General features: G+C 38.0%; 1 protein-coding gene across 1 annotated transcript in view; it reads right to left on the reverse strand.

Moving 5' to 3' along the window:
* The window catches only part of chrm4a (cholinergic receptor, muscarinic 4a), a 26657-nt gene extending 13323 nt beyond the window's left edge, over positions 1–13334 (reverse strand). Inside the window, exon 1 of the mRNA XM_087261565.1 lies at positions 12965–13334. Coding sequence (XP_087117691.1) covers positions 12965–13019 — 55 coding nt within the window. The 5' untranslated portion in view covers positions 13020–13334. The remainder of the gene's footprint in view (positions 1–12964) is intronic.
* Positions 13335–13752: the final 418 nt, after the last annotated feature.

Here is a 13752-nt window from a genome sequence, read left to right on the forward strand (position 1 = left end):
CTCCTTGTAATACTTATGTCAAACCCAAGTCATTATGCAAAGTTGTGTCCCTATATGTCACAAAAACATGTGCAAACACACAACACATGCAGATGCTGTTGAACACATCACACACATGCATAGAAAGACAAAGGCAGGATGTGACAATCACTCGCACACAGAAGTCAACAGAAGAGCAGCTGGAAGCTGGACTGTTGCCCAGTTTCTCTGATCTGATCTGGCATTTTTGTCATTAAAAATCTTACAGTTGGAATCAGAATTCATAAGCATAATGATACCAGCAGAAAGCCTAGCATTCAAGAATGAAATCTGTTTACACAAACAGTCTAAGATCGAGTCATCCTCAAAGTGAATGTATAATGAGACATTCAATGTCAGGGCAAATCATCATCTCTCTGATGCCTGCGTTTTCTCTGTGTATGAATTACATTCAATGATTTTTAGTTCTTTTTTATTGGTACCCTTTAACTTGTGTCCCCATGTTACAATATAATTATACATTCACAAACTGGGTAAACTGTATTTAAACGCAATCATGCACGTTTGGGTTTGATTTATGGTTATTGCATGTAATTATGCACAATTTAGTGTTATTACTAAAGTAAGTACATAAAAAGGATTGAAACAAAGTGCCACTTAATTTTTTTCCTCTCCCCGCTGTCCTCTCAATACTAAGTGGCTGCACTAAATTTCCACCTGAAATGGCCAGCGTTGTTTGTGTTTGTTTGAGGGTTTTCCTCTCTTCTGAAGGTTAATATTCAGAGAGTCAGAGCTCTTTGAGGATGGAGTGACATTTGTGTGCTGAGAGGGTGGCTGAGCTTTGAACCAGCACAATACCGGCACCGACTCTCATGTCAGGAGATAAAAACAGCCCGGACCATTTCGACATGTTGACAAACATCCCACCAAAGCCTGCACTCAACCTTAAATTCACGCCTAATATACACCAATGGATTGTGAACAAAATGTGCAGTTGCGCCACTTTGCAGCTCCACTGGAATTGATGGAGAGCTAAAGACACCACTTTCCTCCTTCTCCTCCTTCTCCAAACCGCAGCCGATTCTATCATGATATTTTTTTTTTCACAGTTCACATCAAAAGGCTGAAACTGAATATCCATAACAGACGGGCAGCTGATCTCAAACGAACCACTGATTCCCGTAACTCACGACATGATGAATACATGTCTTTGACACGTCCGTGTACACTACTGAAACCAGACACTCAAATCCGCATCCACAAGTCCAAGAATAAAGCACGAAGAGCTGTGAAAGCTTATTCATCGATTCAATTTTGATCAATTCTGCTGCTAAACAAACACACCAAGAGGTCGCAAATTACAGGTAGGTTTGACCCCCAATCATTCAAAAGAGGCACCTCTCAACGCAAAAAGCATGTTCGGTGTGATTGGCCCCTAATTAATGCTTATTCCACCCCCCTGAAAGACATCAAACACATCATCACCTTGGAATTATAAGGTGCTATCTGTGCTCTAAATGATCTTGAGATATTGAGCTTCAAAGTTTTTGCTTTTCAAATTTATATATAAAATGTGCAAAACAGTTCTCTTTCATACATCAACATGACAGAGACCTTAAATGTACTAGAAATGTAAATTATTTCATGTTTTAGGTTGAATATTTTTTTCTTTTTCAAATTAAGCATACAAGGCTGAAATATAAAAATATTTTGTCCAGTGCAGATGTAATATGATTTAATTAATATGGTAAGATTTATTGAATTATATGCTTTATATGAAATATTGAATTATATTTATTGAATTAAATGCCCCGTGACTTAAAGTATTTGCCCTTCAAGACTTAACATGAAATTTAAAGACTTTAAAAGAAAACAGACAATGCGCCAGTAAGTTTAATAAACACTGAAAATGTTTCACTGACTATATATACCCAAATAAAAATCTATTTTAAATTTAATATTACATTTTTTAACAAGTTTCTTTTTCAACAATGTAAAATGCAACATTTCATCTCAATGTAAAAAAAAAACCTTCTAAATCATCACATTTATACATTTTTTCAGTTTCAGGTTTCTGCTCAGTTTTGTGTGGTGCATCATTATTTTGTCGACTCTGATTATATTTTTCTGGTCTGTCCTGCTGTCAATGGAGCAGTCTGGCGAAATGACAAAGAAAGCTGATCCTGATTGGTCCTTGTGCGTGCATTAGAAATGCTGATTGGCTCACAGAAAGAACCTTATAAAGCCAAACTAGTTCGACTTTGTAGATAAAACCATTTTAAAATCTTAAATTGTAAACAACTTATAAAAAAACATCACATAATATAAATGAGCTGTCATTTATTAAGAATATGTCAATAACTCAAATTTGGCAAAAATGTTAGATAGAACCTTATAATTCTAAGGTGACGACATGAATGGGGTCAACCCTTCAAGTAGTGCGAAATTGTTTGCTCTGATCTTAAATAATAATATCAATAATTAATAGATCATATAACTGTACATATTTGAGCACCCCTATGACAGTTCATACCATTTTCCCTTCAGTTAACCATATTTATATATTTAATTAGATTAAATCTAATTTATTATTTAAACTCATTTAAGTTTTCATTGTTTTAAGGGATACTGAGTGTATTCTGACCTACAGTAACTAGGCTTGGGTCGATAGACGATGCCATTGTCCATCGCCAATGGCTAGGGCTAGACAGAATCTGTGGACATTTTTTGCTATTTCTGCAAAGAATTTTGTAAAAAATCTGTGGGTTTATGCGATATTATTTTGTGAGTATCATAACCAAAAACTTGAAATCTACAAATAATAGCTTTTTAACTTTTATTTAATGTTTACAATGCAAATCCATCTAGATCCACTTATTTGGTAAACAAAGCAAGTCTCTCATATAATATACATCTACTAAAAGACTAAAGAATATTAATATTATATACTAAAAGTATCACTTTACAAATTGTATTGTAAGTCAATCAAATGAACACTTTCATATTAGTTAGTAATATTACTGAAAATAATTTCAAAACTGAATAAATATAAATTTACACGCTTTTACACTAGTAAATACATAGACTCGATGGGCAAAAATCTGCAGATTTCTGCATGCACAGATTTCATGTGGGCCTACTGATGGCCAATAGACATCACGATGCTGAGCGGGCATCGCGATCCTCCGCCCCACCTCTGTTGCAGCAGCAACCAGCTCGCGAAAATACACACGGCCTCATTTACACTACTATGTCTTAGTTTTAAAATGGCATTTTAGAATAAAAAACAATCCATGTCCAAACTGACGTTTCATCTAGCATTTCTGAAAAGCCCTCCTTCCACACTATACTGCTGAAAATGCACATCACATGACCACACACACACACACACAGAGAGAGGCATGCACTGATGCACTGCAGCATATGCGAACGTCTGAGCTCCAGGCAGTCAGCACAAAACCCCAGAGAGCAGTGCACGTCGGATAGCTTATCAGGGATGTACCACTGGATCTTGTCTCACTATAGTTGTTAAACGTGATATTTAATTAATCTGGTCTCTATCTATTGACTCTTCAGTCCTTTGAATCTATCAGGTAAGATGTAACAGTGTCAGTACACTGCTTCAATCTTTGGCTTTTATGCTTGTCCTTAGTAATTGTAGCGAAACCCTCAGATGCTGTTGGTTGGTTCCTGTTGGTTGTGCACCTTTTTTACAAAGTTTGTCGATGCAATTATATGGACAAAGATCACTCTGCCTATTTATGCCAGAGTCCCACTGTTTCGATCACTGTTTCACTGTAGACATTGTATGATGCCACTTTTCTTGTAAAATAAGTGTTTGTATCTACATAAATACTAAAATTAGATGCATAGTTTGTCTTTTATGGATACCTAATCGCACATGGAGGTCAAACTGTAAAATAATAGTGCAATCTTTCATGGTCATTTACTTTTTGATGCAAAAATAGGTTGTCTTTGAGCATCACACATCTGCTGAAATAGCCAGTCAGAGGTTAATAAAGGTCAGAATACACTGAATGTCCATCAAAACAATGAAAACTTTTATAAGTTTGAATAATTAATTAGATTTAATCTAATTAAATATATAAATTTGGTTCACTGAAGCATATAATATTATTTAGACTAGACTTTAGCTCTGCGCAAGACATTAGGCCAGAGAAGAACTGGTTTTGCCCAGCTGAGCCAAGTTGGTAAAGTTTGTTGCTCACAACTGTCTCCTATGGCTTGCTTGGTTTGGGACTTGTGGAGCTGCGCATCGTTGGAGTTGCTCTTCAGTGTTTTGGCTTTCAGCAGTGAGATTTACATTATTACATTGAACTGAACTTCAACTGTAAAGACTAAATTTCAGCTATGTTAAGCAGCTTTGACAATCTACATTGTAAAAATTGCTACAGAAATATAGATGAATGTATTACAGAAAAAGCTGACCCCTGATCGTCAATGTATAATTCACACCCTGCTCACCAACAATAATACAGAAAACTACACCCTTCTCTAATGTCTGATTTACTAGCACAAATGCATCCTAAAACGGCTCCAGAATTATTACAGATGCAATTACTGAAGTGTGAGTGTCATGTATGTTAGTGATGGGATCTGGTGGTGAAGTTCTCCCACAGCTGTGTCTGTGTGCTTGGCAGTGTGCAGATGCAGAGAGGGTGATCAGAGCTCAGCCTGCAGCAGTGAGATATGAGGGGTCTGATCTCAGCTGGCTCGCAGCTCCATGCCTGATCACAGCCCGATGCCAACGCCGCACAGATGTATTCCTCTGCCTCGTTCTGTCTTCCTCAGCTCAATGTCCTAACTGAGTCGATACGGGACCTGCTTGACAAAGCTTTGAAAAACAATTCCAGTCTACGGTTACCAAGAGGGCACTAATCTGTGTCTACAGAATGACCCCAGAGAGGTCATTGTGGGAGCAGTGATATGTCACTGATGTGTTAGGACGTTATTAATAGTGCTCATTTCTAACCGAGCGCCATTAAGCTGAGGGAGAGCTCCATTGCTTATATAATCATAATAATTCATCTGCCCTCACCTCCACTCATTTCTCTCTCCGGACACATTCTGCACATTAACTCTTTATTGATGGCCCTTCTCTCGCTCTTTCTCAAACCCTCACACTGTTGTATTTCTTTGCGTTCGACTCGAAAATCATTATTAATATTTTTTTTAAACTGACATGACTGCGTCAATGATACCATTACAAGCCATTAAATCTATTATTATGTATTGAGCATAAGTCATAGACGGCCATTATGTAAAATTTAACCTCAGCTGCTTATTTGAGTTAGCTTGAACAAGTCTGCCCATTCTCAGCTGACCTCAACAAGGCATTTGTGAGCATAGCGTCCACAGAAGTGCCTCTCATTGGAGGATTTCTCTTTTCAGACCATACTCTATTGATGCCCGTGCATGAAAATCCCAGCAGATCAGCAGTTGCTGCAATCCCTCTGGCACCAACAATCATTCCAAAATCACCTTTTTTCCTTATTCCCATATCTTTACTGTCTACGACTAAATGCTTTCATTAACACTGAGCTGGTATTTGCATTAATGAGCCAGTGTAAAGTGGCCTTTGGGTGTATTATGATCTTATTTAGACTGTATTTTTATCAAATGAACATTCCACTTTTTTGGAAATAGCCTCATTTTACAACTTCCCTAGAGTTATATGTAAACCTGCTGGTCCTACACCACCCAACCCGCTCTAATCTGAGGTCTAACCAGTGACTTTTAGAGGTCAGAGAAGTGAAGTTTACCTGCACAGCACTTCACTAGCTGGCCTCTGCTACACTTACCCCCCTAAACCTCACTACCATCCGGGTTAAGGCACCAATGTAACCACGCTATAACCACCCAACTTGCTCTGAGCTGGGATCAAACTGGCAGCCTTCCGAATGGGAGTCGGTTGCTCTGGAGTCTAAAGACCTCTGCTACATATACAGTTGAGTTTTACCATTTTTGAATCCATTCAAGCCAATCTCTGGATAAGGCGGGAGCACTTTTAGCTTAGCTTTGTTTAAACCATTGAATCGAATTAGACCATTAGCATCTTGCTCACATTAGAGTTTTAATAGTTTTCATTTTTTAAAGCTTGACTCATCTGTAGCAAAAATTTTAAGCAGCACCTGAAAATAGTCCCCAGCGAGGTAGCTAGGTAACAGCACTGCGTAATATCATTGCTCCTGCTGCAGCCATGGTAGAGCAACAAAGATCCTTGATTATTATGCCAAAATGACCAAGCAATATGGCCTAGAAAATAGCTAATTTTTATCACTCTTAGTACACCATGTAACTACAAAAGAGTCATGCTTTAAGTACACTTTTTTACACTCAAATTGGCAAGGGGCTTTAACATAGTATATGCAGTCAAAGCTCCTATCTTTTTGTTTCTTATATTGAAGGGGTAGATTAAATTGCTATAAAAAATTACAATTTAATAAAAGGCATAATAATAATTATTATTATTCTGTCCCAATCAGTTGTTGCTTAACCAAAAGTTTAACAGATGGCACAAGAAAAGCAGAAAGCAGATTGGGTAACTTCTCAATATCTTTCTTTGTGTGTGTGTGTGTGTGTGTGTGTGTGTGTGTGTGTGTGTGTGTGTGTGTGTGTGTGTGTGTGTGTGTGTGTGTGTGTGTGTGTGTGCGTGTGTGTGTGTGTGTGTGTGTGTGTGTGTGTGTGTGTGTGTGTGTGTGTGTGTGTGTGTGTGTGTGTAAAACTACAACAAAGAGGGGGCAAATATTTAGTACAATTTCACACATTTTTTATACAAATTTTAGTATGCATTTGTGGAATATCTACTAAATGAGATTAGACCATTTTAATCGAATATTAGCAAAATGATCATATTTACACCACCATCATAATGTGTAAGCCATGGAAGTGTGTTTGTACAACACAATACAGGTGGTATAAAATAATTATAATCAAATGACTCTTGAATATTTTTAAAAGTAGAGCTTTAGTAAAAATAGAGCACTTACTGACATTTATTTCAACGTTTAAATCAGCTCCAGAAATAATCTGCATGTGCATTACTTACTTACTTGACTGCACGCCTAAAGAAACCGAAAGTAACTCAAACATATTTCAGTACTTCAAACATCCAGTAGGAGGCAGGTCAAAACCACAAGTGGCCATAAGCGACTGCACAACAATGATAGCGATTCAACAATATTTAGTTTTTAGGGACGAATCTCGTTATATTTTTGACCTCAGTGTGTGGGGTGTGGAGAGGGGGCGAAAATGGCCTGCTGGCCAGCAGTTTGAAACCTGGCCAGAAACCTCTGGGCTGCATCCGAAACCACATTCTTCCATAGTTTATTGATTGCTAAAATCAGAATGCGAGCCGAGTAGTATGTGAGAAGTACCTGGATGACCTACTACTTCTGACGAGATTCTGAAGTGCGCATTCCATGCATGCTGCGCTATCCCATGATGACCCAAGAGAGAATTCATGAATGGGAGTAAAGCAATGCATATGCAACTGATGCAGGTAGGTCACATGACCATGACAAAATGGAGGATGTAGTATGTCCGAATTCCATTCACATTCATACTCATACTGTATGAATGTACTTTTCTAAAAGCCGAGTAGTACGTTTAAATTCAAATGCAGTACTTATTGACTAGTAGGCGGTTTCGGACATAGCCCTGGTCTAATCCAATTGATTGATTTATGCTAAGCTAAGCTAAAAGTGTTCCCGCCAGACCTGTAATGGATGCTTAACTCTATGAAGTTGTAAAATGGGCCTATTTCCAAAAAAAGGAAAAGTTGAGTGTTCCTTTAAGAGCAAGAAAACATGAAGGAAACCCAACAAACAGAATCACCAGACATTCAGTTACATGTTAGCAATGTCTGTGTCAGTACCTTCAAAAAGCCTGTTATTGTTCATTGGAGACTCTTTCTGCACTGATGCTAGAGCACTGTGGCTCTTTGTACAGCGAGGCGGCGACACATTGTCAAAAATACAGCGAAAGATGTTTCCAGAGTCTCCTAGTCACAAACCGAGACTTTTATATAAGCTGTCATTCTCTCAGCTGCGTGTCTCCTGTGCTAAAGCTCTGGGATGCAGAAAGCAGCAGCTGTTTCTCGAACACTTCTCTGCTTCACACACACTGGCAGAGTCGTACATGTTCATAAAGGCTAAACTCTTGTACTTTTAAATTTAATTGAATGACAAAGAACAGGAAGGGAGTCAAGTCAGCTGCAGAGGATTTGACTATGGATGTAGTCACACACGCTTGTCTGCACAAACAAATGCATGCACACCAACAAACACATGGATGCTGCTCATTTAGAGACTCTATTGGGACTCAAAGCAGAAAGCCTCCAGTTACCAGCTGGCAGCTCCAAACATAAAGCCATCTGCTACCAAATATACTTTTCCCCACCAGTACGACTGAAGGAGCAAAAAAAATCTCATATGAATATCAGTTAATTAACTTAAACATCTATAACAATGTGTCAACATTCGATTAACAAGCTGAAAGGTTCCATATAAGCATCAAAAAGTTTTTAATTGGTGTTTTAGTAATTTGCTGGCCTGTCTTTCCAGGACGTTTTTCCAATTTACATTGGGCCCCACAACACAAGTTAAAGTTAGAGTTAACAAGGCAACCAGGACACATGGACAAACACACAGACGGCACGCAAGCCTCTGCAGATTCGGACAGACATCACAGTGGGAGTGTGTGTGGGAAGCTTTGTGGTCTGTTCATCAGACTCCTCCTTTGATTTTGCTTTGTGCTTGTTATAAGATCCCCCATACTGGCCACTGGCAAGCTAATGACTCTCTCGTTCTCTCCCACACACACACACACACACACAGTTCTAATCTGAGCTTATTCTCTGAATATTGGATCAGAATCAGGCACTACACCCTGCTGTGCTGCAGTTTAGTAACATTGACTAAGCAGATCAACACATAAACGAGCAAAACATCAGATTAGCTTTGTGACAAGGAACGTGGCGTAGTTATAATTCTAAAAACACGTTTTAATTTGAGGGGTTTTTACAGCTAGTAAAATATTCCAGATGCTTCTGATTGGCATGCACTCTTAGGGAAGGTGATACAGGTGCTGGCTCCCTGTTAACTGCGCCATTGTGATCGGCATGAAAAAAGCAATTACTTTAAAAGACCAGATGACAGCTCGGACAGTTATCAGCGTTATTCTTTCTAGTAGGTGAAAACACATTTGTCTATGTCAGTGTCTGGGAACTTCCTATGGCATTAGATGCTATTCATTACTGATAAGTGCAAAGTTCAGTTTTCCTTTGCCCCCAAGGGGCTTTAAGATACACTAAACCTCACAAGAGTACAAGAGTTCCCATGAGAAATTAATGCTCATAAATGAAAAGCCTGGAGCCCAAATGCCAATAACCGTCACATGTATAACAATAACACTCAACTGGCGCAATGCAAGCACTTGCATGACACAGACACAGCCCATCCCAAAGTCTAGGGAAATCAATCAGAGAAAACCAAAGATTTAAGGTTAAAGAATTAAGTTTTATGATTTAATCAAACCAAAAAGCATGAAGAAATCTTTATTGTAGTGTTATCCAGTTGAAGTCAAAATTATTAGCCCCCCTTTGAATTTTTTTTTTCTTTTTTAAATATTTCCCAAATGATGTAAGTAAATTTTCACAGTATGTCTGATAATATTTTTTCTTCTGGAGAAAGTCTTAATGTTTTATTTCAGCTAAAATAAATGCAGCTTTTAATCTTTTAAGCACTATTTTAAAAAACAAAAACAGGGGCTAATAATTCAGAGGGGCTAAAAATTCTGACTTCAACTGTATCATTAAAATAATGGTTAACACTTTAAATTATTGAACATATATTCACTATAAACTACAGTTGAATCAAATAAATTTTAAAAGTCAAAATTCAGTACGAGTTTTCATTTTTTTTATTCCATGTTAGAGTGCCTTGAACTGATTTTTGCTGTTTATTCTGATGAAGCCACTGGATGAATCCCTTACTTTTTTGGGGGGCAAGGTAAGCTTGAAATAAGTTAAATGACCAAAAACATTGTCATGACTGTATTATATAATTATTTACAGTGTATTTTGTATTTTTTGTGGGTATTATCAGCAGTTGTTTAAAAATATTTGGTACTTTTAAAGCACATAGTAATGCTTTGTTTTGCATATTCAAGATCCTTTGTCCCTACGCTATCCCTTGTCCTTACCCTGCTCACTCACTCAATGACTCACTGTTAGTAAGCAGCAATAAGGATTTTATTGAAGGAATAAGTTGTTAGTTACAGTATAAGTAGGCCCTCACGGAATCTGCGTGCACAGAAATCCACAGATTTCCGCAGATTTTTAACCCATCATTGCGTATTTATTTACTTGTTTAAATGTGTCATTTGATATTTATTCCATTTTTAAATGAATTTCAGTAATTTTATTACTTTTATGACAATGAAAGTGTTCATTTTATTTGCAATAAAGTTTGTGAAGTAATATTTTCGTTCTTGATAGACTGTTTACCAAATAAGTGGCTCTAGATGGATTTCCATTGTAAACATTAAATAAAAGTTAAAAAGCTATTATTTTTTATTTCATATATTTAGTTTTTAGTTATGATATTCCCAAAATAATTCCTCATAAATCCTCAGATTTTTAAAACAAATTTTTTCGCAGAAATAGCAAGAAAATGTTTATAGTTCCTCTCTGGTCCTAGTTATGTGTTCTCTAACCTAAATCCATTATTGTCAGTCCTAATATACACTTTTTGATGATCTGAGGTCTGATAATAATCTGAGGTTGATAGTCTGAACCCAATTACGTGTCAGTTTTGACAATAAAGAGTGCCATTTTGAGATCAGAGTCTGTTTCAATGTCCAGTGCTGTCCATCATTTTATGATGCTCCACTCAAGGCTTCCGCAATGTAATGATACACTGTGCCCACAACCAACATGTGCTACATCTGATGAAATATTTAGTCTAAAGGTGTCACAGGTGATGCAATTGTTGGTGGCCGGTGGCAGAACGCTCAGGGCTTTGTTTAGAGCTAAAAGCCAGTCCTGCTGCTTCAGCTGTTATAGCTGTTCTCTCTCCCCGTTGAGAAGCCACTGAGATTTGGCTGTGTCTCCAGGCATTTCATTCTTTTCTCAGAGTGTTTGTGTGTGTGTGTGTAACAGGGTGAAACAGCAGCATAGCGACACACTTTCCTCTGTGAAACTGGGTTAACACCCCGCCAAAGAGACAAAGAGAGAGAGAGAAAGAGAGAGAGAAAGTGAGAGAGAGAGAGAGAAAGAGAGAGAGAGAGAGAGAGAGAGAGAGATCAGACTTTGACTCTAGGGGATTCTTCTAGTACTTTACCAGTTCACACAGTAAGAATCATGGTCACAGAATCAAAGAGGCACCATCATGCGCAGCAGTGAGATGTGATTGAGTCTGTCTGAGATAACAAAACTGAGAGATTTGTATTATCTGAAAATCCTCTCTGAGAGAACTTTGACCAACACTCAGTCTTTTTGTTTCTTTCTCCCATGTTCAGAGCCCCCAAAATGCCTGTATACATTTTCTACTTTAAAGCCAGTTTGGAGAGAAGCGTCTGTAGAAGCTTCTGAGGGGGGAATGTGTGCCTGCTCAGTGATGATATGCACTCTGCTTATTATGAACGGAAAAGACAACATTTTGACAACTGGATTCAATGCACAGATTATTTAAATGAAATGCACATGTGTGTTCTGTACAGCATATGACATACTTATCAGCAAGAGCAGGGCTTATCCCCTTATCAATTTCATCTATCTTAACATTCACATTCAACTGAAGACGTGGAACAGATATGGTCGTTGCATGATTAAATATACAGTAGATTATGTGAAGAACTTCTATGTTAAGTTGCTTTGACACAATCTACATAGTAAAAGCATTATAGAAATAAACAGTTGAGAAAGAGAGGATTCTTAAAGATTTTTTTAATGAATTGTGCATAAAAATTAATAAAAAAAATTAAGGGAAATAATATGGCATTGTGGGCTGTCACTTTGGGCTCTTGCTACTCTGTAAATCACAAGCAGCAGAAAGAGCTAAAGATCAGGTCCTGATAGATCATTTAACAGAGTGGCAGAGACAGATAAGCCAGTGGTGAATTGGCCAGAAATGGCTTTTAGCCTAAAACCTACACTAATCTATATGTAAACATCAACAGTAATCTCCCCTAAACATCAATCAGCCCTTGTCAAATCCACTCCTGTGCCAATACCACAGGGCATTCCAGCAGAAATCAACAAAGAATCATTTCTCAGCCACACTTGTACATTAACACAAACCCTCATTTACAAGTTTTTTTATATCTGCAAAAACTTTACCTGATAAACAAAATCTAAATGGATGAAACATTCACGTATGACGCAATACAATTTTGGTTTTGAGTTAATCATATGAACAAATAATTGACTAATGTATTTAAAATGAATAAAAACATGATTTTTTATTGTAATAATAATAATAATAAATAATAATAATAATTTTAATTGATAATAATTGTGTTCCTCCACTTCAATATCATAAGCAACATAACTGAGTGAAAAACACATTTGACAGTAATAATTTAATGATATTTATGTTTAATGTTCACTTGCAGCGCACACTGACTGGGATAAACCGGTTTAGCCCCTTCTGCAGATGTGCCTAAGTACCATTAATGCTCATCTTGTTTCTTTACAACTCAATCTGACAAGGTGAAAAGGGTTCTGCTTAATGATTTTAGCCTACTTACACAATAACAGAAAATAAAAACACATTAATCTTGGAAAACATAAAGAGGGCAGTTTGGCTACAGTCACAAATGTGAGTCACTTTGTTTGGATATAGTCTCAGAATGAATACCCACACACTGGACACATCCGTCGTAATTCCCAGTGGTGATAAGAAACTCTTTCTAACTCTTTGTGTGTGTCACATTAAGCTCGACGCCTTCACTCGCAACTTACCGTTGAAGTTCCAGGGCGCGAGTCCCTCTGCTCCAGTGCTGTTAGTTACATTCATGTTGCATGGTTTTAAAAATGCTCAACCAGCCAGAAGAAAAAAGAAAAAGGAATCCAGCCTTCCTCTTTCACTCCGTCAAGTTTTTCCTCGCGATTATTAGAAGGGCTGTCCTCATGTTGCGCCGGAACACTTTGTTTTCACATCATGCGCTCTTGACGCGCGCGGCTCTGGCCAGCGGTGAGACGCTGATTGAGACTCTGACCATCGCGACTGCTGCTTACCTAAGCGCACCTCGAGCGACTGCTTTTGTCTAGAACGAGTCGGTTTACAATCCGCCAGATGTGGCTCCCATCCGCGCGAGCGTCTCTGATCTCTTTCCAGGAGTTTAGCGCGCGGCTGAGGCAGCGGACTTTCAATGATGTCATCCACCTCCAGCCAATCACCTGAGAGTCCGCAGGTTCGACTGAATCAACCTATAGCCGGTACTGTCCTGTGAGATGCTCCTGCTCTCGGCGCTGTCTCTTTTCCCGATGCCTAAAACATCCTTCAAGACAAATGCATTTATTCAAGCAGATCTCATTACAGAATTCGGCTTATTAGGGCAGCTACTTGGTTGAACTATTGCGTTTAGAGAAGTCTTTAAACACAGTGGTTCAATAAAAAGGTCAATGGATTAACAACACTTTGCTACATAATACACTTACAAGTCAGACAATCTGAAATTGACGATTTGTGTAGCACAGTATTGTAGTCCGTCAATGTATATTGTATTATGAAAACTGTTTGTGACGTA

This window comes from Danio rerio, chromosome 7 (assembly GCF_052040795.2).
Source record: "Danio rerio strain M-AB ecotype USA chromosome 7, GRCz13ab, whole genome shotgun sequence".
Lineage (NCBI taxonomy): Eukaryota > Metazoa > Chordata > Actinopteri > Cypriniformes > Danionidae > Danio > Danio rerio.